This window comes from Canis lupus, chromosome 13, assembly GCF_048164855.1.
Source record: "Canis lupus baileyi chromosome 13, mCanLup2.hap1, whole genome shotgun sequence".
NCBI classification, from domain to species: Eukaryota; Metazoa; Chordata; class Mammalia; order Carnivora; family Canidae; genus Canis; species Canis lupus.
The window spans coordinates 41,549,002-41,575,441 of NC_132850.1; the positions used below are offsets into that span (position 1 = coordinate 41,549,002).

The 26,440-nt window shown below is 38.8% G+C and overlaps 1 protein-coding gene across 1 annotated transcript in view; it reads left to right on the plus strand.

Annotated features, from left to right (window-relative positions):
• Nucleotides 1-5,814: 5,814 nt before the first annotated feature.
• The window catches only part of UTP20 (UTP20 small subunit processome component), a 95,675-nt gene continuing 75,049 nt past the window's right edge, over nt 5,815-26,440 (plus strand). Inside the window, exons 1-14 of the mRNA XM_072773298.1 lie at nt 5,815-6,028; nt 6,922-7,002; nt 10,372-10,438; nt 10,565-10,697; nt 11,345-11,533; nt 14,775-14,856; nt 15,647-15,784; nt 16,267-16,422; nt 16,973-17,119; nt 17,202-17,336; nt 18,502-18,579; nt 20,475-20,653; nt 25,877-26,032; nt 26,177-26,265. Coding sequence (XP_072629399.1) covers nt 5,984-6,028; nt 6,922-7,002; nt 10,372-10,438; nt 10,565-10,697; nt 11,345-11,533; nt 14,775-14,856; nt 15,647-15,784; nt 16,267-16,422; nt 16,973-17,119; nt 17,202-17,336; nt 18,502-18,579; nt 20,475-20,653; nt 25,877-26,032; nt 26,177-26,265 — 1,675 coding nt within the window. The 5' untranslated portion in view covers nt 5,815-5,983. The remainder of the gene's footprint in view (nt 6,029-6,921; nt 7,003-10,371; nt 10,439-10,564; nt 10,698-11,344; nt 11,534-14,774; nt 14,857-15,646; nt 15,785-16,266; nt 16,423-16,972; nt 17,120-17,201; nt 17,337-18,501; nt 18,580-20,474; nt 20,654-25,876; nt 26,033-26,176; nt 26,266-26,440) is intronic.

Genomic DNA, 26,440 nt, shown 5'->3' on the forward strand with positions numbered 1-26,440 from the left:
CTCCTATTATAAATAACCTTACATTTATAGGGTATATTTGTCACAGTGAATGTCCCAATATTAATACTACCATTATTAATTAAAGTCTAAGTTTACCTAAGGGTTCAGTGTTTGTGTTATGTAGTTCTATGGGTATAATGTCATGTAGTCATCATTAAAGCATAACACAGAATAGTTTCACTGCCCTAAAAATCCCCTGTGTTTCATTGGTTTCATCTCTCCCTCTCCATCTTTCCCCAAGCCCTTGTCAACCACTGATCCTTTTACTGTCTTTGTAATTTTGCCTTTTCCAGAATGTCACATAGTTGGAGTCATACAGTATGTTGCCTTTTCAAATGGGCTTCTTTCACTAAGGAATACGCATTTATGCTTCTTCCATGTTTTCCTGTAACCTGGTGGTTCATTTCTTTTTACTGATGACTAACATCATATTACACTGATATACCATGGTTTATCTACCCATTCACCTATTGAAGGACATCTTAATTCTTCCAAGTTTTGGCAATCATGAATAAAGCTGCTATAAATATCCATGTGCTGATTTTTGTATGAACGTAAGTTTTCAACTCATTGGCTTACCTAGGGGAGTGATTGCTTGACCATATGATCAGCCTTTGTTTAGCTTTGTAAGAAGCAGGTAACTGTCTCACAGAATGGCTATCCCAGGGCATGTGACTGGCTGAGTTTGTAGAACATGTGAATCTCGATCTCAGGGCTGTGAGTTTGAGCCCCATATTGGATGTAGAGATTTTTTTAAAAAATAATAAATTAAAAATCTCCAAAATGGCTAACTGATTTTGCATTCCTACTAGCAATGGATGAGGGTTCCTATTGCTCCAGACCCTCTCCAGCATGTGGTGGTGTCACTATTTTGGAATTTAGACATTCTATAGGAGTGTAGGGGTATCTAACTCTTATTTTAATTTGTAATTCTTTAATTACATATAACATTGAGCATCTTTTCCTTTTTAAAAAAATACTTTATTTATTTATTTGACAGAGAGAGAGTGAGCTCGCACAAACAGGCAAAAGGAGTGGCAGGCAAAAGGAGAGGGAGGAGCAAGCTCCCTTTGGAGCAGAGAGCCCAACCAAGACATGGGACTCCGTCCCAGGACCCTGGGATCATGACCTGAGCTGAAGGCAGATGCTTAACCAACTGAGCCACTAGGCACCCCAACATTAAGCATCTTTTCATATGTTTATTTGCCATCTGTATATCCTCTTTAGGGAAGTGCTATTCAGTTCTTTTGCCCATTTTTTAATTGAGCTTTTTATTGTTGAATTTTAAAAGTTCTTTGCCTATTTGGAGTACAAGTCTTTATTCAGGTATGTGTTGTCTAATATTTTTTTGCATCCTGTGGCTTGGTCTTTTACCCTCTTCAGATGCATGTTTAAGTGTATCTTTTAAAATATTCTATCATGGATCAAAGAGTGGTATATGAAAAACTAAGAAGTGTCCCTACCTCTACATCTCTTTACTAATATTGCAAACTTACCACTTTATACATATAAGGAGTTCTAGAAACAGCTCTATTAATTTTTTGACTTCACGTAATGCAACATTTAAATCACGAATACATACTTTACTTCTTTAGATGTAGGGTTAATTTTACAAAGTACATACAGCAGAGTGAACCTCCCAAGATTAGAACCCAGATTCTCTGACTCCTGGCCTGATGTTCTTTCCAATCCTACACACTGACTCCTTTCATCAAGATTTTGTATTTGACTTTTTTGATTCTTACTTCTCATATATATATTTATGTTCAGAAGAAAGTTTAAGTTTCCAGCCTTGTTTATCAGCAACACAAATATTTTATACTAGCTGTGTAGGTATTATTTTTGTTACAAGCGACAGAACCCAATTAAAATGGATTTAGTGGGACGCCTGGGAGGCTCAGTGGTTGAGTGTCTGCCTTTGGCTTAGGGCGTGACCCCGGGGTCCCAGGATCCAGTCCCAGATAGGGCTCCCTGCAGGGAGCCTGCTCCTCCCTCTGCCTGTTTCTCCGCTTCTCTGTGTGTATCATGAATAAATAAAATATTTAAAAACAAAATAAAATACAACAAATTAAAATGGGCTTAGTCACAAAAGGGGGAATTAATGAAGTACAGTAACTGAAAACTCCAAAGACTGGATGGATCCAGTGGCTCAAAGTACTTAATCTCAATCTCTGACCTCTCCATCTCTCTGTCCCTCTCCTCTCCCTTTCTGTCTCCTCCCTCCTCCTCCTCTCCCTATTTTTCTCTCAGCTCTATTTTACTTTGCATAAACTTTCATTTTCAGGCCAACTTCTCCTCATAGTGACAACAATGGCCACCAACAGCTTCAGGCTCCTATTATCTTGACATATCCAAAAAAGAGAAGCATCTCTTTCCCTACAGCTATATCCAAAGTTCCAGATAAGGCTCTTAGCCCAGCTTGGGACACATGCTCATCTCTGAACCAATTACTTGGCCAAAGAAATACAGCCTAGGACACAGGCCCTGCCTGATACCTAACCTGAACCTCAGAAACCGACAGTGAGGTGTGTGCCAATGTTCTAAGTGCTTCAATATACATTAAATCAATGATTTCCAAATTTAAGCCTGCTTCAGAATCATCTGGCAGGCTTGTGAAAACACTGATTACAGGAGCCCCATGTCCAGAGTTTCTGATTCATTTGGATTTGCGGTGGGGCCTGAGAACTTGTATTTCTAACGAGTTCCCATAGGGCACTGATGCTGCCAGTAGGGGGATCACACTTTAAAAATCAACCTAGTAGGTCAGTTATTCTTCATAACAACCCCATGAGGGACACTTGAATTGACTCAGTAAACTGAGACCTACACAGTAGTGGCAGAGCAAGGGAGCCTGGGAGGCCCAGCAGTGGAATCCAAGCTCACTCCAGCTCTCATTCAAAGAAGCAACTATGATGGAAAACAACCATCTCATTCACTTCACTCGCCTCTGTTCATTTGAGACCTTACCTCCTTAGTCCCTTGTTGAATGGAGGTCACCTCTGGCTTGACATATTGCACCCCTGGGTCCCCTTTCTAAACAAGACCATGCCACCAGGCAGACCCGCCCCCTTCCAGGCCATCACATATAATAGCTTAGCTAATCTTTCAGCAACCATGTATGACTGTTGTCCCCACTTTATAGATCAGGAAACTGAGGTTCGCTCCACCTCTCATTTTCACCCTGTCCTTTAGGTTTTCCTTCCATTAGCCCAAGGATGATGGGGTAATGCCAAGGCTCAGTGCTGACTAGACAGGGTGTGGCTTAGGATGAGGCATTAAAAATAACCAAATTTATACTCAACCACTTTGAACCTTTTCATATACTGTTCCATTTATCTAGACAGCATCATTCATGTCCATGTTCCTCCCTTGCCTGGCTAACTTCTAGTCATCTTCCAGGACTCAGTTTAGTTGCTACCTCTACCCAGAAGCCTTCTTTGGACTCTACTTCCGAGTCTAGGCTGAGTAAACTTATGTGATCATATAGTCCCATGGGCTTGAAATTGCAGCATGCTAGGCAATAAGGAAACAAAAATTAAAAGGGAAAACTTCCAGGAGTTCGCAATCAAGTTTAAGATGAAAGGAATGACGGAACTCTGATTCCTGACTGGAATAAGTGGATCAAGAAAAACAAACAGTGGGGGAAAGAGGATGGTATGGACCACTCAAGGCCTTGGCACAGAAGGAAAAAGCTGGGGGCAAGGAGGGGATGAAAGATGTTGTATAAAAGTGTTGAATCTCCATATTGTGAACCTGAAACTAATATTAGACTGTATGTCAACTAACTGGAATTTAAATAAAAACTTTAAAAAATAGTTTATTGATAAAAAATGCTAACCATCATCCAAGGTTTCAGCATGTTGTAATCTCTGATCAGAGATAACCATAACAAATATCATAGTAACAAAACAGTTTGAAAAATTGCAAAAATTACCAAAATGTGACACAGAGGCAGGGAGTAAATGCTGCTGAGAAAATGGTACTGATACATTTGCTCAACACAAGGTTGCCACAAACCTTCAGTTTGTAAAAAACACAGTGTCTGTGAAGCGCAATAAAGTGAAACACAATAAAGTGAGCTATGCCTGTATATGAGGATCATATAAGGAGTAACAATGCTATATGTAACTTGCAAGTATCAGTTCATTTACTGTCCTTGATCTTCATTGTACTCTCTATTCCTCATTGTTCCATTAACTCTAATACCAAAAACCAATGACAGAGAATGAGAAGGACACAATTATGTGGGGATGATTTTAGCAACAGGTTGGGAATATTGCTTAGAGTGGAGGCTCTTACCTTCAGATGACTGCAGACTTCTAATTTTCTGAAATCATCTACACACTTTAGTGTGAATGAGCTTATTTACTTTATTCTGAGGAGAAGATCTACCGCTTTCACAGATTTCCTTAAGAGAGCTGTGATGCATTAAGGTGAAGATCTACCTAAAAAACAAACAAACAAAGCAATTAGCTTACTGGAAGCCAGCCAAATATTGGGCACTTCTATATTTTATCATTAAAAAATCCATACATGCTATGGAGTCATTAAAAATACTTAAAACAACTCCGTGATGACATAGAAAATACTCATGTCGTAATGCAATCGATAATACGAAAGTGTTATACCTACTTCACTTCCTTACCCGATTTCCTCCACAATCCACGTGTGTTTTTCTTTCTTTCTTCAACACAGGACTGTACCTGTCAAGGTCACCAGTGACCTTCACCTTGTCAGATTTGGCAGCTGTTTTCCTATCCTCAGCTTCCAGCATAGTTGACCCCTGGTTCTTCTTCCATGCCAAGACTGGTCCCTATCTATGTCACTGGCTCTATCCACCCCATTTCCCTTCCAGTCTACTGCTAAGTGTTGGAGCACCCCAAGGTCCAACTGGATCCTCTTCTCTTCTTCATCCTTTTCATCACTCTCTCCCTAAATGATCACAACCAGTTCCATGGCTTTAAATTCTCCACATGGTTCAGCAGTGAAGAGTATTTCAGGCATTTAAGTCACACCTCCAGCTCTGACCCCTACGTTGCCATCTGGACAGGAATGCATTCAGTCCTCTACTCAACATCTCTTCTTACCTAAGAGGTAAACATCTCGTATTAAATACTTCCAAACAGAATTATTATTATGTTTGTCTTGTTCGGTTCACAGAACAGGGCATGGCCCATAGTAGAGTCTCAAGAAATACTTGTTGAATGAGTGACAAAAATGCACACACACAACTATTTTTACAATTAATGTTTCACAACATAAGAGAGGGAGGAAAAACACTGAAATATTAACTGCACGTGAAATTCTAAGACTTTTCTTCCCCTAAAAACCCTTTATTGTTTTTCAACTTTATTTAGATGGTAATTACTAAGAGTATCAGACTGATGCTGGGAGACCTCTGCTAGACTGCCACATACCAGGGCGCATTCCCGCTTTCTTCGTATGCCAAATGGGTTTAAAAATATGCACTGGGTGTTATATTGTACGTTGGAAATTGAATTTAAATTTTTAAAAATGTAAATAAATAAGAAAAAAATGCTCTTTATGTTCACGGAGCGTTCACGATGTGCTTAATTGAAATTATTGACGTAAAGAGTTTTGCAGGGTGCATAGTGAAGGGTAAGGCTGCTAGCTGACAATGCCGACGGGCAAGTGTTCTTTTATAATAAAAACACACATTTTTATTCTAGCGCTTTCCTGAAAGGAGAAAAATAAACCCAAGCCCTCAGCCGCAGAACCGCGCGAGGCCCCGCGGGTCCCCGTAGGCTGCGCCGGCCCTGGCGCTGCTTCCGTCCACGTGATCCTCCCAGGCTCCTCCCCGTCCCCCAACATGGCGGCGCCCAGGGGTACGAGCCGCATGTGATGAGGTCTGAGCTCGTGGGAGCCGGAGTGTGCAGAACAGTCAGCGGGGTTCCCTCCGTACCGTGGATTGCATTCCGTCACCCCCACTTAGGTCCTTGCGTGCCCCCGCCTCTCTGCAGCCATGAAGACAAAGCCCGTCTCCCACAAGACCGAGAACACGTACAGGGTGAGCGAAGGAACCTGGGCCCGGAACCGTGGTGTGGGTGTCTGCCGCCTGGGCCTGGCTGCGGTGTCTGGGCCCAGCTTGAGTCCCTTATCGGGCCCAAGAGGGAGACTTGCCAGGCTTAGTAAACATGTGGTGAGGAACGACGTCCGGGCAGTAGACCGCCGCTGGTTTGTGGGGTCAGGCCTGTCTGGGATTCCATTGGCCCAGAATTAAATTCCTGATCACCGACTGCTTAGGAGATGCTCTCCATCGCCTTTATTCTTAAAGACTAGATTGGGAAGCGAGCCGGCGAGAGGAGGTGAATGATTTCCAGCTAATGGGCTGTGACCTCACTTTCAGCCGGTTCCCTGAGAATTTCTGTTACTGTGCAACCGTGTGTCTGCATTGTCTGATGACACTGCTGTTGCAGCAACTTAACCAGATCCCTGTGCTTGCAGCGGGTCTTGAAACCTAGCAGTAGGTCTGGTGAGGCCACACCGCCAACTTTCACCTGGGTCCTATCACAGTCTAGCATGGAAATTTTATTTGAAAAGACATAACTGAACTTTTGCAAATACACTCATGGAAGTATTTAATTATTTTCATTAAGTTGTGCAGGGCATCTAAGACTGTCTTTTTGTTTTTACACTTTTGTGGCTCATCAGTGATGTCTACTTCGAGTTTCAAAACACAATTATATTTTATGATTGGTTGAAAAATACAAATCTGACATTGCAAGTACACCATACCCTTATTTGTAATGACAGGACACGAGGAGGTTTATTGAAACTTTAAACTTTGTTTTCACAAGGAAATGGTCAACATGTGATTAGTATACAGTGCACTCAAAATGGGTATTCAAGATGGCATATGTATTGAATGATGATTGTATGTTTATTATCCCCCTCCCACAGTTTCTTACATTTGCTGAACGACTGGGGAATGTGAATATTGATATTATTCACCGGATTGATAGAACTACAAACTATGATGAGGTAAGAGAATGTTGTATTAGCCAATCTTCAAATATTCATAGTTGGGTTTTTTAGTCTCTCCTCTTAGTAGAAATGAATTGTGTTTCAGGCCACTCCTTTTGGAAAATGAAATGCATTAGACCTATGTGATTTTTATACAGTAGCTACTACACATGGTAAATTAGATGTAAATTAAAGGAAATTAAAATCCAAAGGCTCAATAGCCATACTTGGCTTGTTACTACAATGTTGCACAAGTGCAGATACAGAATATTTCCATCACTGCAAAAAGTTCTATCGGGTAATGCTGTGTTAGACAGTTAACTTGATGCTTAGATGGCTTCTGTGATTCCAGCCTCTCCCTTTCCCATGGGCATTCTGAGCTCTGCTGCAGATTCATATTCCTGAAGCTGCCTTTTTTTTTTTAAGATTTTATTTATTTATTTATGAGAGACACACAGACAGGCAGAGACACAGGCAGAGGGAGAAGCAGGCTCCCTATGGGGAGCCCGATGCAGGACTCGATCCCAGGACCCCAGGATCATGCCCCGAGCTAAAAGCAGATGCTCAACCACTGAGCCACCCAGGCGTCCCCTGAAGCTACCATTTTAAAGAGATTTTGAGCACATCACTTTCCTGGGGCTTAGTTTCCTCCTTTATAAAAAGAAAGGGGCTACACAAGATAATTTTTTCTAGTTCTAACCGTGCTCTTAACTCAGTCACACCTCTACTTAAAAATCTTGTTTTCCCACATCAAGTCATTATTTCTTTGTTTGCCTTTTAAGGTCCTGTATATCGTGCCTTTCACTTAGGGATTCAACTTCACTTGGTTTTTAGTTCTTCACTTGGCTCTGGTCAGACTTTGCTCATTGTCCTTTTGGATGCCTTATCTCCTGTGTGTCAATGTAGCATATTAAGTGATACGATCTGGGTAAACACATAATGCTTTGGCAACTCATCCCAAAGGAGGCTAACCTAAATTCCTTGTGAGTTTATGGTAGGGTGTTGAAAAGGTAATGTAGACAAGATGATAGCTGAATTGAGTCTTGTTATTTGTATAGGATGCAGCATGGCAAAGAAGACAGGAGATGTTTCAAACTGAGAGAAAAGCCTTATAAACAGAGGCTAGAAAATACATGTCACATTCAAGAAACTGGGAAACCAAAACATTTCAATGTGGTTATAATTGTATGTATGGTGTTTGTCTGTGTTGATGATGACTGGGATAGGGGAGGGATAAAGCTGAGATAAAGCTGAAGAAATAGTCAAGGAGCATAAAGGACTTCGTATGCAAGCTAAGTGTGCATTTTATCCTGAAGCTATGGGATGTCCTTCGGGGGTTTTGAGGCAAACGAGTGAGTGACATGATCAAGTTTAAGTTTTAGATCTTTTTGGCTTTACTGTGAAAGAAAGAATGGAATTGGAGTCAGGACAGCCAGGTGTGAGGGTATGGTAGTCATCTAAGTAAGAAATTATTGTAGTAGCAGGAGTCAAGATGGAGAGAAGGAAGGATTCCAAAAATACTAAAAAAGTAGGGTGGATAGGACTTGTGATCTGCTGGTAGGGGGTTAAGGTTTTTGGTTCTAACAACTGGGTGGTTGAGGATGTTACTTATCAAGATAGATTTATAGGAAGAGAAGCACAGGGTTCGTTCCATTTGGAGCTTGTTGAATTTGATATACCTACGGCTGTCTATGTGATGGTGTCCAGAAGATATTTGGATATATGGATCTGGAGAAGTACAGATGACTTTGGACGTGGAATTACAGATTTAGCATTCAGTGTATGGTTTATAGGTTAAGCCACAGGTGAGGTAGATGGGTAAGAGGTAGAATGTCACGTTAGTAGAGAAGAAAGTCTAGGAGAGGATCTTGGGCTAGATGGTCCACATTGGTCTCAGTCACCTTCTTGTTAGTTGTGGTTGTCCTCATGGCGTCTTATTCTCCGGCAAGGTAGACTAGGCTTCTTTCATGATGGCAGAATCTTTTTTGAGAGTGGGAAAGCAGAAGCTACAAAGCCTCTGGAGCCTAACTTTGGCAGTTACGAGATCATTTCTATTGTGCATTATGGTCAGAGCAAGTCAGAAAGCTAGGCCAGATTCAAGGAGTGAGGAAATAGCCTCCATCCCTTTGTGGTGGGAGCCCTGATTCACACTGCAAGGGGACAGGGACAAACGGCTGATAGGTCCCAGTTACTCTGCTAGTCTGGGAATGTCTTCTACATTTAGGTTTTAAACTGAGACATATTTCCCTACTGCCTTAAGAGACAACAAAATTTAATGGGATCCTCTCTTTCCCTCTATTCTGCCTATTGATTTTCCTTCACTTATTTTTTCAAGAATTGCACAGCACAGTTTAAAGGTTTGCCCTTTTTTTTTGAGAGTATGGAAGATTTGACATGCTTGTGTGTGGTGTGTGTACTAATTTGTACTCTCTCTCTCCATACTCCCTCTCTGTCACACACGCACACACACAGGGTAATAATTTATTGATTTTAGTTTTCAAAGTACAAAGTAAAATACACTGTGATAATAAGCTAAATAACATGACAGCATATTTGTGAACTTAGAAAAACCTGTTATCTCACCCTTCCCACTCCTTATTGTCAAGGAAACTAATACTGACAATTTTGTATATATGTATTCTTCTGTACTTTTTTCTTAGACAAATATGTACAAATGTGTGATTTATAGAGGTCTTTTTTTTTTTTAAGAATGGTTCCTCTTATATCCTTCACTGTATAACTTGCTTTTATCACTTTAGGGGTTTATCATCAGCATCATTCTAATTCAATATAAGATAGAACTATTTTTAATAGCCACATAATATACCTTAGTATGTATGGACCATAAGTTACATCAAGCACTTTCCTATTGTTAGATATTGAAGCTGTTTTATGTTTTCCCCCCACTACAAGAAAGCTGAATAAACATCTTTATACTGGTGTGTTTGTAAATATTATAAGAAATATCTCCAAAGAGGAATTGATAAGTCAGAAGACATACCTGATTGTTTTTCATTTTAATAATTGCCAGAGTACTTCACAGAGTTGTAATTCGTATTTCCAAAAAAAATTGTAGGGGTCAGCATATTTTTTTTCTGGGCCTAAAATTGTAGAAAACAAAAAAAAATTTTTCTCGTTAGTGTGATTATTACATAGGTATTAGAGAATTATTTGTTGCAACCAAATCAATAAAATATTATTTTTATGAACCGTATGCCCATACTGTATACCTGATTGCTTTTTAAGTGTGTTAATGCTCTTTAAAAGAAATGTTTTTAAACTCTTGATTATTATCATTGTCTTGAGGTATTAATATATCAAAATTCCTGTTTACTTTGATCATAATGTTTGAGTTGCCTGATTAATGGTCTGCTTTAATCTTGGCAGGAAGTTGAAACCTACTTTTTTGAGGGTCTGCTGAAATGGAGAGAATTGAACCTTACAGAACACTTTGGTATTTTCTATTTTGTTTCTATTTTATTCTCCCAACATTTGTACTTGTTGTGTTCAAATTCACTAAATAGTGGTATGATAGAAAAGCAGAACCTATTCTCTATTTTCCCTCCTTCCCCACCCCCAGGCAAATTTTACAAAGAAGTTATTGACAAATGCCAGTCCTTCAATCAGTTGGTCTATCATCAAAATGAGATAGTTCAGAGTTTGAAGACTCACCTGCAAATCAAGAACAGTTTTGCCTATCAGCCCCTTTTGGAGTAAGTATGTTGAGAGAAAGCTCAATGACATTTATCTCACTTTTAAGAAAGGTTGTATTTTATGGGGCACCTGGGTGGCTCAGTCGGTTAAGCATCTGACTTTGGCTCAGGTCATGATCCTGAGGTCCTGGAATCAAGCCCCACATCAAACTCCCTGCTCAGTGGAGAATGCTTCTCCCACCCCTTCTGCCCCTCCCTAGCTCATGCTTGCTCTTTCTGTCTCCCTCTCTCAAATAAATAATCTTTAGAAAGAAAAAAAAGTTGTTTTATTGCTACATTTGCCTCAGATCTGGTGTTTGAATTTAAAACAAGAATTTTACCTTTTCCGCTAGATCAGAACATTAGTACCTTGCCAAAAAACAGAATCTTAGAGGTATCCTCTTTTTTTTGGTTTTGTTTTATACATTTAAGAAAACCCCATTTTTCTTTCACACTGCAGGAATGGCTGAGCATAACTTGTGATAAAGTGCACCTTCTTGTTCCAGCCTGATTTCTTTGCTAAACCCTTAAAATGTGAAATATTTTTCATGTCTCTTTAGACTTGGTTTGGAAGGTTTCAGTCTGCTATCATTTGTGAAATAGATTTGCAGTCTTTGTTTTTTGACATATGTGTCTCAATCAGTTACTTCTACTTATTTTTAATCCAGTTTGGTTGTACAGTTGGCACGAGATCTGCAGATGGACTTCTATCCACATTTTCAGGACTTTTTCCTGACTATCACCTCAATCCTGGAGACTCAGGACACGGAGTTACTAGAATGGGCTTTCACCTCATTGTCCTATCTTTACAAGTACCTGTGGAGGCAAATGGTGAAGGACATGTCCAATATATACAGGTGACTCTTCCTCTCTCTAAGATGGGTTTCAGTTTGTTTTGTTGCTTTTGAGTTTTATTTTATCTTATCTACAATCCAGTGCTGTTTAGTAATTTTATGAAGTTGTGCAAATCTCACCATAATCCATTTTAAGAACATTTCCATAATCCCAAAAAGATTTCTAAAGTCTGTCTATGATCAGTCCCGCTCCCAATCTGCATCAGTTTTGAGAGCAAAAGCAATATACACCTGTTAAATATTCAAGATAGCCTTTGTGAACACAGTGTGTGCTTGAGGCTTCTAACTAGAACAGTCCCCCACAGTAATGAAATTTTCCAGCATTTACATTTCAACTTTTTATTTTTCAGTCAAGTGCAGTCTTTATCAATACTGAGAACCAGGATTTCTCACTCCCATCCCATATGCACAGTATCCATCATGCAAACCTGCCGACATAGCTGCCTGACTCTGACATGGCCTTTTGATGATTTTTTCCTTGGGTTCTGTCTGACTCTATACTGCCTTTCCAGCTTAGTCTCTCATCCTACGAAGTTGGTTCTCTGGCCAAAAGGGTCTATGGTCTATTCTATTAGTGTACAGTGACCTGATCCTCTCTTATCTCCAGCTACCAAAATACTGCCTCTCACCGTCAAAGCCAAGCTTGGTTTTCATAACCTCCACAAATATTTCTGGGCACCTTAGCCAGAGGTATAACCTTTGAACTCTGAACCCCTCTGGCATTCTCTACACTTATATCACACAACCTCTGTTAATGATTGTTTGTTCACAACATAACGATGTCCTTTACAAACCTGTGAACTCTTAAAGAATCCAGTCTTAGATATCTGCATTGACCCAGCCTCTAACTTATTTAATAAGCCCAAAGAGACACTTAGGGAACATTGTGAGCAGATATAGACAGGGAAAGAGGACGAATTCCATGGTTGCTTTCTGTTTAAGAGAAAGGTTGTTTACGATTGATTTCAGTCTGGGGCTTGCTGGAATTTCCCACTTGGTTTACTGATTATTTCTACATACTTTCATTGCCACAGGAATGTGTAAGATTACCACCCTCCTCCCAAACATAGGTATGGGTATGGGATAGGGCTATAGATTTTGTTTTTGTATCAACTCCCCCTTCACTCTACCCTTTGTTGAACCTTGCCCTTTACCCTCCTTTGAACAAAGAATGAGAAAGAAATATTTTTCCAGCCTTTACTAGCTCTCTGTGAAGCTTTTGGTAAAATGTATTAGAAACCGAGACTACTTAGGTAACACAGCAGTACCCCATCATGTGTGAGGTTTGTTCTGCAACCCCTAGTAGATGCCTGAAAGCACAGACAGTACTGAGCTCTATATGTGGTTTTTACCTATGCATACATACGTATGGTAAAGTATAATTTATAAATGCACAGCAAGAAATTAACAACAACCAGAACAATTATGACACCACACTGTAATAAAAGTTTTATGAATGTGGTCTCTCTTTGAAAATACCTTATTGTACCGTCTTCGCGATTCTCATATTGATGCGAGATGATAAAATGCCTACATGATGAGATCAAGTGAGGTGAACAGTGACGTAGGCCTTACGGCTTAATGCTGGGCTCCTAGGGACCTTCTGACGATGATGAGTAGGAGCAGCATCTGATTCGAGACTGCAGCTGACCACAGGTGACTGAGACCATGGATAGTGAAACCACAGATAAGGGGGTGGGGACCCTTGTATAGCTTTTTTGGTTTCATGACTTCTGTTGTTTCTTTTATATCCTATCTCCTGAGTCAGACTTTCCACTTCTAAATTTATCTGCTCTTGGTGTGACATCTTCAATAGCCTGGATATTTTCTCTTAAAGTCTTAGTGAAACCAAAGTCAATGCATTCCTACTCAAACTAACTCTTCATTCATTCATGTGTTCAGTAAATATACACTCTATGCTAGGCCCTGTTTAGTTGCCCATTTTCCAACAGTGATTCCATTTTTCTTCCTGTCACCTGAGGCTTGGTGTCTTAGAGGTGTTTTTGATGCCATTGTCTTCAAGGACTCTTGTTTCTGTTATTCATGTGCTCACTCAGTTCAGTAAGTATTTATTGAGCACTGTCTGTGCATACAGCATTTGTAGTAAAATTGCAAATAAAATGGATGAAAATCCCTCTTTGTCCAAAGTTTATACTTTAGCAAGAGAACATGTTAGGTGCATACCTGGTATGTGCGAGGAACAGCAAGTCCTGGGTCGTGCCGCAGTGTGTATAAGGGGAGAGTAATTAGACAGTGCCGTGTCTTATTAGTAGGGTCCAAATCATGAGCGCTTTGTGGGTACTATACGGCCTGCTGCCACTGCAAGGGCTTCTAAAATGTCTCTTGGGTCCATCTTTCAGCATTTCCCTCTGCCACAAGCCTCTTTCATGCCCATGTTTGCCCACGCTCCCATGACTTGAGCAGCTTTCTAGTTGGACTGCCAGCTTCTTCGTTTATTTCATCCTGCATACTATTAGTAAATTAATCTCTCTGAAATACTCAGTTTTTATTAAGCCAATATTTATTAGTACCTGCTGTGGGCAAGGAAGTGTAAGCTACTGGGGATATGGTAAAAATAGGAGCGATCTAATCTGTGCTCTCCTGTCATTTGGGAGACCAGTTTAAACAACGTGATTATACAAGTAATTAGTTATAGCTATGTGGCTCTGTGACCTTGAGCAGGTTGCTTGGCCTTTCTGGCTTGTTATCTGTGAAGCCAGAGTGACAATATCTATACTCCAGGGGATTTTGTTGGTTAGAGGAGGCGACATAGGTGTATGTCAACGTCTAGTTTCCTCTGTGTTGTGTTCAGAGCCACCTGTTTACCTGGGCAGCTTTGTCTGCAGTAGCCCTCCCCAACCACATCACCTTTTCTCCTTCAGATGGACTCTAGCCTCCTTGTCCTTTGGCTGTGATCATTTCTGCCCTGCCTGTCTGCTTTCACTTTTATCTCTAGTCATAGGCCTTCCAGTACCCACCTGGATTTTTCTCATCATTCAGGAATCACTACAAGTTTTAGCTATTCGTGGAGTCTTTTGTAAGGCCTGCACCACCAATTCTAGGATTTTTCATGTCTGTTACCTTCATCTTCTGTCTTGTAACTGAATGAGATTTTAAACCACTTGCTTTATACTTGCAGCGTGTTCCTTGCATACCTAGCACAGTGTGGGGCATATCGTTGACATGGAGTCTATACTTATTAAAATGTGATTAAATTAAACATGTCTTATTTTCTCATTTATAGCATGTACAGTACACTCCTGGCTCATAAAAAACTACATATAAGAAATTTTGCTGCTGAAAGTTTTACTTTTTTGATGAGAAAGGTTAGTCTGATATCTTATTTATTTATTTACTTATTTTTGAGATCTTATTTATTTATTGTTCATTAATCAAGAATCTGATGAAGAGAAGCAGATATCTTTTATCAAGTTGTTATTATGGACTAACGTTTTTATATATGTATATATTTTTTATATGTATATATATAAATACATATGTGTATATATGTGTGCGTGTGTATATATATACATATATATATATATATATATATATGAAGAAACCTATTACTATTTTGAGTTTATCTCATCATTAGGTTATCTTTGCTCACTAATGGGAAAAATTTTGAGTCATTCTTTTATTGTTATTTAGGTTTTTGGTAGCTTTCATTGTATGCATATCAGAAGTGCCCTCTGATTCAAGTCAGTAAATAAATGGTGAGAGTAATAGAAACTTTTATAATAATTTCCTGGAAGAAATTGATACCATAATGTTGCATGTGTTTCCATAGTAGATTTTAGAAGGTTCTTGTAATGAAACAGAAACACTGGTGTTCATTTCTTTTGTACTCATAAGTATATGATTTACTTTAAAAGATAAAATGTTGTCTTCTATAGTTTTTCTTGGCACAGACCTTCATATTATTTCCTGAATCAGTGTTGTGTGTGAAATTAGAAGTGGTATATATCATTATAGTAGTTTGAAATCTCTGTGTCTCTTCCTTTTAGAATTTTATCCCAATTACATTTAACTGTGAACCTGTGGAATAGTAGATATGTCTTCATTTGGATTTGTTGTGTTTTAAATACAATTTTCCATTTGTATTTTGTGTTTTAGGTTTCTGATAAAAATGCACTTTTCAATTTAATGTTTGTTGATCTTGATGGACATCCAGAAAAGGTAGAAGGAGTTGGACAGTTGCTCTTTGAAATGTGCAAAGGAGTTAGAAACATGTTTCATTCCTGTACAGGGAAGGTAAATGACCGGGAGGATGTTTTGAGTCTGTGTGAAAGAAATTAAAAAAAAAAAAAAATAGATGAGGTTTATGTAAATGGTGTAGAGAGAGCATAGTGTGGGATAAATAAAAAGCACTAAATGGGGAGCATTAGAGCTTTAATAAGAATGCTTATTACCTAATGTAGGCTGTAAGTAATTAGGCATATTTACTTATAGAATCATTGCTGTTTTCTTTATTCTGGATCCTAGAAGGTAACATAAATTTATTAATGAGTTAAAGAGTGAACAGTTGGATGGTAAAATTCTCCATGCTAGTTTAGAAATTCCTTTTGGGACATGTAGTTAGCTCAACCGTCAAAGCTGCCGTATCTTTGATTAGTCCAGATCAGATTTCAATATAGCTTAATCAGAGCGGGGAGTAATCAGAGTGGGAAATAACAGTGTATTACTTAAAAATAAGAGTGTACATGTCCATTTTAATAATTATTGGATTCCCACAGGCAGTGAAACTAATTTTGCAAAAACTAGGACCTGTTACTGAAACAGAAACTCAACTACCATGGATTTTAGTTGGAGAAACACTCAAAAACATGGTCAAATCCACTGTGTTCTACATCTACAAAGAACATTTTGGTACATTTTTTGAATGTTTGCAAGTGAGTTCTAATTTTTAAGGATTTGTATGTAACTGGGGGCCTAAGAGTTGATTCTTCTTGCTCTCAGGTTAGCAGACCACTCCTGGAGATTATATTTTATAATTGTTTTCTTTGTACTTTACCCCTTCCTCCCAGCCCCCCATCTTCTGTATTTTTTTGATATTTTGAGATGAGTAGAGCATAATGGTTAAGAGCACAGCCTTTGGAGCCAGACAGCCTCCCTTTGAATCTTGGCTTTGTCACTGACCTGGGAAAGTTACTTAAATCTCTATTCCCCAGTTTTTTCATCTGGTGAGACTATGGGTCAGTAATATTCAATACATCGTGGTTGCTATGAGGGTTGTGAGTAAATACTTACAAAGCACTTTACAGCCGTGCACTCAGATATGTTAGCTATTAGTATCCTTAGTGACTCCTGGTAAATATGTCTTTCTTTCAAAATAAAAGAATGTGAAAATTTGAACTGCTTCACCCAATACTTTCATTATTAGGTTAACAGATGAGTTTGATATCTTATAGTTATTCTTTCTGTTAATTTCTTCATTGGCAGGAATCACTCTTAGATCTACATACAAAAGTAACCACAGCTAACTGTGAGGAAAGTTCTGAACAGATAAAAAGGTTGTTAGAAACATATCTGATACTTGTGAAACATGGGAATGGATCAAAGATAACCAAACCTGTTGATGTTTGTAAGGTGAGTTCCCAACTTCATTTGCTTTGAGTTTGTTCATTAAAAGCTATTCTAAGTGTGCATTGTTTCTTCTTTTATTTTACAGGTGTTATCTCAGACGTTACAAATAGCCAATCTTTCTACAACTTGCCGGGAAACCCTCTTGGCTGTAATTTCTGCCTTAATCCTGGGTGAAAATGTTTCCTTGCCAGAGACCCTTATCAGAGAAACCATTCAAAAAGTAATTTACTTCAACAAATATTGAGTAGTTAATTAGATATTTAGCATTGAGTAAGCTTCCTCAGGAATACAAATGAAGTGTAGCAAGGCTCTGCCTTCAGGAAATTTATAATCTTTTTAAGGAGTGAGTTGCACGCTGTAATAGGAAGAGGCAAAGCAAAGTGTGATAAAATAAATGTTCAGCAAGTATTCAACAAATGTGTATCACTTACCATGTGCTGGGTATGGACTAGGTATTCAGGATGGACATTATAGTGCCTGTGGTTTTTGACTGTTAGGGAAGTGGGGCCCTGGGAGTGAGCTGTTATAATCTGTTGAATTAATCTATTGATGTCATATTGAAACATAATGATTAATTCTGCGTGAGGTTGAAGGGCAGAGAATACTTTTCAAAGGACTTATATTTGGGATAGTCCTTGAAGGTTAAATAGTATCTGCCAGTCAGTGAAGGGGTTAAATATACCTGGAGTCCAAAAATGTATGCCTGCTGAGCACATGGGTACATAAGGAAGTGTGGTGTGTATTAGCGAGGCTCTGCTTGACTTTGAAAAGTTAGGTTGAGTTTTATCCTGCAAGTATTGAAAAGCCCTGGAGAAATTTTAAGCAGGGTAATGATTTGATAAGATTTGCATTTTGATGAGTTTAGAAAATGGCTTATAAGGAAGTGGGATTGAAAATAGAAAAACCAGTTAGATTCATCCTAGGTTCCTGCAGTGCAGCAGTAAGCAGTATGGAGAAAGGTGTAAAACAGTGCTGCTCGCCCTTTCCTAATTCTCTTTGTGAAGTGACCAAGCAGCTCTTAGGCAGAGCCCTCCATGATCTCTAAAAACCCAGTGCCCCTAATGTCTATAAGTTCTTTCAGCTGAAGGGCAGAGCATTTATACAGAAAACTGGTTGAAGTGTGCCTGCCCCTCCCTTACTCCAGCTGCTTTCCGAAGGAGAAGGGTTCAGTGCCTGTACCTCATCCCTGATGTGCCCCTCTGCGTGGTGGCAAATTCAGTCATCAAGTTCTTTTTGCCTCCCATGACTCTTACTAACTTGTATCAAGCATCCCACTACTTCCTGCTTGCAAGTTAGAGGACCTTGAAGGTGTGGGATGTTTTTTATTTTCAAGAATAGGGAAAGTATTCTCTGTGCACTTACTGTTTTTTACCTGTGGTCTACAGACTTTTGAGAGCAGATTTGAAAGACGTTTAATTTTGGAATTTTCTGAAGTTATGTTTGTCATGAAGCAGTTTGAGCAGGTGAGCAACTCAAGTTTTGAATTTGTTTTGTTATGAATCTGTCATGATAAAATAAACTTAAAATGCTATGATTTTTGAGAGGAATAGAGTAAGTACTTGATATTTTAGTCCATATTTTTTAATGCAGTTATGTTTCAATTTTAGTTTATAAGTAAAACTTTATTCCAGATGCTAGGGCATTTATCTTTTTTTTTTTTTAATTTTTATTTATTTATGATAGTCACAGAGAGAGAGAGAGGCAGAGACATAGGCAGAGGGAGAAGCAGGCTCCATGCACCGGGAGCCTGATGTGGGATTCGATCCCGGGTCTCCAGGATCGCGCCCTGGGCCAAAGGCAGGCGCCAAACCGCTGCGCCACCCAGGGATCCCGATGCTAGGGCATTTAAAATGACATTAGATAATCAACTTATTTTTAAATAATCCTTTAGGAAGTTAATAGAATCATGTGGTAAAATTGAAAAAAGACATTAAGGAATTTTCATGTGAATTTGAAGCATAGAAAATTGTTTCTGAAACATTTGGACTCCAGGAAGGTTGCTAATGCACTTCATTGCTACTGAGTAAATACCTGATGTAATGAGGTAGAAATTCTTCCCATTAAATCTTGAGTTTATTTTATCCCTTTCCCTTCCCTTCCATTAAATATTTGCCACTTCTTGTAACTGATCATCCATTGCATACCTCATTGAAGCCTGTCTCTATGTCTGTTCTCTGATTTTCCCTGTAGTCATTAATATATTCTGATTTGCTTCAAGAAAAACATTCTTCATGCATATCCTAGCCCTGTTCTGTACTATCTGGTGAGAGCCCTTTACCTTGCTCTGGTTTTCTTACCAACTACATCTTCTCCTTCACTCCTGTTCACTCTGGTCTTTTTATAAACATCTTATTTTTGTCAGAGTACCCTTTGTATAGAGTTTTAAAAGTCAGAGGCACAAAGTTAGTCACTTGATTTCTATTAACTTCTTCCTCACTGAGAACAACCACATCTCTTCTTGGGTTTTGTCTATATTTTTCTGTTCCTTTATGTTTTCTAATGCACTGCTTTTCCTTGATCCATTAGTTCTAGTACTCTTCTGTAGACTTCCTCCTATGGTGGATGTGTTCTGGTTCTTTTATACCTCTCGTTCAATAGAGTTACATCACAAATTTTGGTTGGATTCTTAATCACCATAAAGTTAACCTTTCTAAAAACAAGGAGTATTTTATGTTTCTTTTCTTTTCTTTCTTTCTTTTTTTTTTTTTTTTTGGTATACATTTTCACTTTTCCTGAAGTTATAGATTACCTCATCCTTTAAAAACTAGAAATGATTTTCCCTGAATAGCTGGTCAATGAGTCTGTCTGTCAACAGCATTCTAAAATGCTTTTCACATGTCAGAAAACTTATCAGCTCAAGTTTTTGTTTTTCTTTCCTTTCCTGGAATCATTCCTCCTGGAGCAGTGCAAGTCTGAATGGGTTGCTTTCTCAACCCATGGCACAGATGTCATAACAGGACTTCTTTTGCTTTTCTCCTATTTTCTGGTTCTCAAACCTTTCCCTTGTTTTAGTTTGCTCTCTTATTTTGATGATAGACATTTTCTGGAGGTTCTAGAGAAAGGACAAATAGAAATAAAAATTTGAGACTTATTACCTTGGAAAATGTCTTTATTCATATTGCTAGTAGAATGAGTTATAGAATTATAGATTTTGTCATTCTCCTTCAGTTTTTTTTTACGTATTGTTCCATGGTCTTCTAGCTTTCATTGTTTCTGTGGAGAGGTCTAATGCCTTTATGATTTCTGATCCTGTGTTTATAATCTTTTTTTCCCTCTGTGGACGTGTTAGAATCTTCTCTTTCTTAGTGTTATGCAATGTATATCTGTTAATAAATGTGATTTCCTTTCTTATTTTTAGCTTTTTCTACCCAGCTTTCTCTTGTATATTGAAAATTGCTTCTTGACTGATGAGGCTACTGCCAAAGATGAAGCTCTGGCCATTTTGGCTAAGCTCATTCTGAACAAAGCAGCACCTCCCACTGCTGGCTCGATGGCAATTGAGAAGTACCCTCTGGTTTTTTCACATCAGACGGTGGGGTAAGTTCTAAGTGTTTATTCCCTGTAATATTAGTAGGATTACCCATTTTATAATGCATTAAGAATACTGTAAAAAATGAGGATCTCTACATATTAACTGGGAAGATATCCATGATATATTGTTCTGTGAAAAAAGCAAGTTGTAGAATGGTTGTTGAGTATGAATTCATTTTTCAGAGTTAAAACAAAAAGTGTAAATAAACAAAGGAAAAGATGTGGAAGGGATGCCTGGGTGGCTCAGCGGTTGAGCGTCTGTCTGCCTTCGGCTCAGGGCATGGTCATGGAGTCCCGGGATTGAGTCCCGCATCAGGCTCTCAGCATGGAGTCTGCTTCTCCCTCTGCCTATGTCTTTGCCTCTTTCTCTGTGTCTCTCATGAATAAATAAATAAAATCTTTAAATTTTTTTTTTTTTAAAAGGAAAAGATGTGGAAGGATACACAAACAGATTAACCTAGTTAATGTCAGGAGGATGGTATGTGAAAGAAAGAGATGATTATTAATTTTTTAAATCTTTTATTTTAAAATAATTGTACATTCATATGCTATTGAAAGAAATAGTGTAGAAAGGTCCTGTGTAGTCTTTATCCAGCTTCTCCCAGTGGTAACATCTTGCATAAGTTAGCTGTGATATCACAACCATAAAATTGACAGTTTTCAAATTTCATCAATTTTACATGCACACTCATCTCTGGGTTTGTGTGTATATGGCGGTATGGTGCTATGCAGTTTTATCACGTGTAGATTCATAACCACTGCCAGAGTCAAGATATAGAACTGTTCCATCATCACAAGGATCTCTTATGCAACCTTTTGATAGCCACAGTCACTCTGACACTCCACTCTCCATTCTTAACCCCTGGCAATTACTGATCTGTTCTCTATTTTTATGATTGTGTCATTTTAAGAATATTATATAAATAGAATGTAAGAGTAGACCTTTGAGATTGTCTTTCAGTCATGCAGTTCCCTTGAGACCCATCCAGGTTGTGTATATCAAGAGTCCATCCCTTTGTTGAACATCTTTTCATGTGCTTGTTCTGGAGTAGCAGCCCAGAACAGTGGCATGGATGTAGCATAGTCCATGTAATGATGGACTTGTTGAAAGATATTTAGGTCACTTCTAGTTTTTGGCTAGTATGAAAAAGGCTGTTACAAACATTCATGTACATAACTTTTTGTTGCTCTGAGATAAATGCCCAAAAGTGGAATTAAGTTATACATCATAAGTACGTCTCCGTTTGATGAGAAGCTGCCAGCAGTTTTCCAGAGTGCTTATGCCATTTTATATGCCTCCAGCAGTGTGGATGATCAAGTTTCTCTGCATCCTCTCCAGCATTTGTTATTATCACTGGCTTTATTTTTTGCCAGTCCAATAAGATATAGTGAAATCTCACTGTGCTTTTATTTTATTTTAATATTTTATTTATTCATTTATGATGGACATAGAAGGGGGGGGGGGCAGAGACAGAGGCGGAAGGAGAAGCAGGCTCCATGCAGGGAGCCCGACGTGGGACTTGATCCTGGGGCTCCAGGATCATGCCCCGGGCCAAAGGCAGGTGCTAAACCACTGAGCCACCCAGGGATCCCCTCACTGTGATTTTAAATTGCATCTCTTTGGGATCCCTGGGTGGTGCAGCGGTTTAGCGCCTGCCTTTGGCCCAGGGCGCGATCCTGGAGACCCAAGATCGAATCCCACGTCGGGCTCCCGGTGCATGGAGCCTGCTTCTCCCTCTGCCTAGGTCTCTGCCTCTCTTTCTCTCTCTCTGTGTGACTATCATAAATAAATAAAAATTAAAAAAAAGAAAAATAATAAATTGCATCTCTTTAATGGCTAATGATGTTGACCATCTTTTCCTGGGTTTATGTGTGTGTTATGTTATGTGTATATCCTCTTTAGTGAAATATCTATTCATTTCCTTGGCCGGTTTTCTAACTGGATTGTTTGTTTCTTTACTGTTGATTCTGAGGACACGTATATTCTAGACAAAGGTTTTTTTTTTGTCAGATAAATGGTTTGCAGATTTATTGTTTTAGTTGATAGCTTGTCTTTGTTCACTTAAGATTTTTCACAGACCACCATTTTAGATTTTGATGAGGTTCAGTTGACCAACTGTTCTTTAATGGATCAGGCTTTTGATGTCAATTCCAAGAACTCTGCCTAGCTGTAGGTCCTAGATATTTTCTCCTACTTTTCTAAAAGTTTCATAGTTTTATGTCTTACATTTAAGTCCATGATCCATTTTGAGTTAATTTTTATATAAGGTGTGAGGTTCAGGTCAAGTTTTGTTTTTGCCTGTGGATGCCCACTGTTCTGGCAACATTTGTTGAAAAGACTATTCTTCATTGAACTTCTTCTGCACCTTTGTCAGATCAGTTGGGCATGAATGTGTGGTTCTGTTTCTGGGTTCTCTATTCTCTTCCATCAATCCATGTATTCTCTTCCTCTAATACCATACTGTCTTACTACAATAACTGTAAGGTAAGTCTTGAAATCCTGAAGAAAAAAAAAAAAAATCCTCATTCCTCCGATTCTGGTTTTTTTTGGGGGGGTGGGGGGTGAGGGGGGGATTGTTTCAGCTTTTCCTGGTCGTTTGCTGTTCTATATAAATTTTAGAAGAATCTTCTCTATGTCTACAAAAAAAAACTTGCTAGGATTTTATTTGTAATTACCTTAAACCTGCAGATCAATTTGGGGGAGAATTGGCATCTCCCTAAGGATACACAAAACTTTTAACTTTGTTTATGTTAGGAGGCTGGGAAGGGGAAGAAAGAAGTGACTGTTAACTTTTAGATTATATACCTTTGCATTGTTTGAATTGTTAAAAGAGCCATGGATTACTTTCTTAATTGCATTAAAAATAAATTGTACCCTTAGATGTTGAAAAGAAGACTTATATAAATATGTGAGAGGATTCTGCTTATCACTTTTCCAGTAATTGTGGTTGTGTTTTTAGAAGTTACAGGTTAGGAAATCAGTTCCCTTATCAAATTCCTATATGTTTATGCTTAAGTTTCTTTTTTTCTCTGGGATTTGTTAGACTTGCTGCATTTGTGGTGTGCTTTGGGGCAGTAGGAATAGATGAACATTCCTTGAGTTTTTGCTGAGTACTCAGCTTTCAAGCATCACAGTATTCTTTGAGATGGATGTTATTGTCCCCACAGTCACACATGCAGAGTTACTTTATGATTCTGGATCAGCTTGAGATTCTGGAAGAACTCATCTTCTTCACATGTTGCTCTTCTACTGACCTTAAAAGTAGCTTCTGTATCAAAACATGCTGATAGAATCTTGTTGGTTTTTCAGTTTACTGAGCTTTGATTCCTGAGGAGTGAATAATTAGTAACTCCTGTAGAATTATTCTCTTGGAACTTTTATCTTGATTGCAACACCAAGCCAGCTTCTAACAGGCACATTCCTTGCATGCAGCCCATACTGTGGCTTCTGAGCAGTGGAAATGAAGCTGCTTTGTTGGCGTGTGTGAGGCCACCTCAGCCATCTCAGGTCCTCCTTGAAGTATGTCATGATCAGAATAAATAAATAAATGGAGGCATGTTATCTTAAGGCATTTGCACAGCTTCTGTGTTCTTCCTCTGGGAAAACATCCCTCTGCAACTCCCACAGAGATAGGATATGTGTGAATGGTCACCTTTGTCTGAATATTCTCAGTAATTCTTAGTAATACTCCATTCACCTATCTCACAGATTTGTTGTGAGACTAGAAAGAGATAATGGATATGAAAAAGATTCTTTAGAAGATACGTTTATTTTATCAATTGACAAACGCTAATTATATCAGGCAGTGTTCTAGGCATTGGGATATAGTAATGAATAAGAGTTTACCTTTTTTTGAGGAGATGACATTCTTGGGATGTGAGATAAATAAGCAAGGAAATTTTAATAATAAAAAGAAAAATAAAACTAAGGTGTTGAGAGGGGGAATGAATGGGAAGGCAACATGACTTCTCTTGGGGGAAGGAACCTTTGGACTAATTGTAATGATGGGAAGGATGCAGCCTTGCAGAGATCTAGGCAAAAGGCTTTCCAGGTGGAGGGAAGACTTAGTGTAAAAGTTCTAGGATATGAATAAGTCCAGTATGTTTGAGGAACAAAAAGAAAGCCTGTGTGGGTACAGAGCATTGAGCAAGGAGGAAAGTAGAATGAGATGCAGGCCAGTATCAGATCACATGGGGCGTTGTAAGGTGAGATTCAGAGTGTGGATTTTATTGGAGGAGCTCATTGGCAGGTGTGATGAAGCAGGGCAATGACCCACTTTTTTTTTTTTTTCAAAGCGTCTGTTTTCTCGTAGGATTTTTGTAGATTGTTGAGTCTTTACTACTAGAAAGACTATATCAAAGTATAATGACTATCAGAAATTATCAGTGAAATTAACTAAACAATTATAATTTCCAAACATTCAATGTCTTGGTAAGTCTGAAACAAAAAAGAATAGAACTTTTTAAGTTAATTTTCATGATCACAAAGACACAAGAATAGAAACCTGATCTTCCACTTCTCATGTGTCACAAGCTAACCAAACTGGACATGGGGGATAAATTAATCAGAACAAATCATTTTACGTACTGTTTCTTTGGCTTTTCTTTCAATTAGATTTCTGTCTTTCAAATAGAACCTAGGTGCAGTTCATTGGCAAAAAGGAAAAGAGGCAAACAAAGAATAGTGCCAAAGTCACAGATACCTAAAGCCAAATGTCATGTCAGAAAATGTCATTGAGTAAACATCTATGAGATTTAAGAAGTGGAGAAAGTTACTTCTCCATCGTAATCACTTCAGTGACATTTGTAAAGTAGTAAAATTTGTGTCAGGAAGGAAGGAGGGACTAGAGGAAGTCTGTTAATTACAACATATTACCTCTCCAGTGTTCAAAAAACATGTCCATCAGCAGAGTGAACAGAAAAGACCGAATCAGAATGAATCAGAAAATTCAGAAATAGCAGCTAAAACCAGAAGAGACTTGGCTTTAAGTTACAAAGCAAATTAAAATAGAAAATTAGAAGAAAGTAGAACCAAAGCCATCGAAAAAGCCTCTCACTGAAAATCAGTAAATGAGTCCCATTTGTTTAGTTATTTATGTTCACGCACTGCTTCCCTCCCCCGGACAAATGTTCCATGCATGGAGAGGAACCAGGTTTATTTCAAACTTCAGAGGGCAAGAGCGATTATATTGTCTCCTCTTTCAAACATTCGTTTTTCTTTTCCTTCAGATCCTATTTAAGGCAGAAGAAGACTAGACCCAAGGGAGGAAAAGAACAGATCCCAGTATTGGACCATCTCTTGTCTATAATTCAGCTACCCCCAGATAAAGATATTACTTACCTCTCACAGTCTTGGGCAGCCCTTGTCGTGTTACCTCATATTAGGTGAGAAAATAAACTATGGTTAGATTTGAAAGAGGCACTTAGTGTGCTGATTTAAGTATTTGTTAGCCATTCCTTGCCATTCCCTGACAAAGCCACTGAATGCCAATTTGAACTTTTCCCTTTGTCTCTCAACTTCTTGTACAGACCTCTAGAGAAGGAGAAAGTGATACCACTAGTCACATGCTTCATAGAGTCACTCTTCGTGAATGTTGACAGAGGCAGCTTTGGAAAAGGTCAGTTACAATCTCCCTTTGTTTTCTTCTCTTTCCTGTCTGGCACACCCAGAGTGACTGGGCTCACACTGTGCTCTGACACACCCCCCCTTTATGGTAAATCCAGAAGAAAGACAGTAAGGTTGGAGGTGCTGCGTTTGGGCCTCATCACAGGGTGACTGGGTCAGGGTGGCAT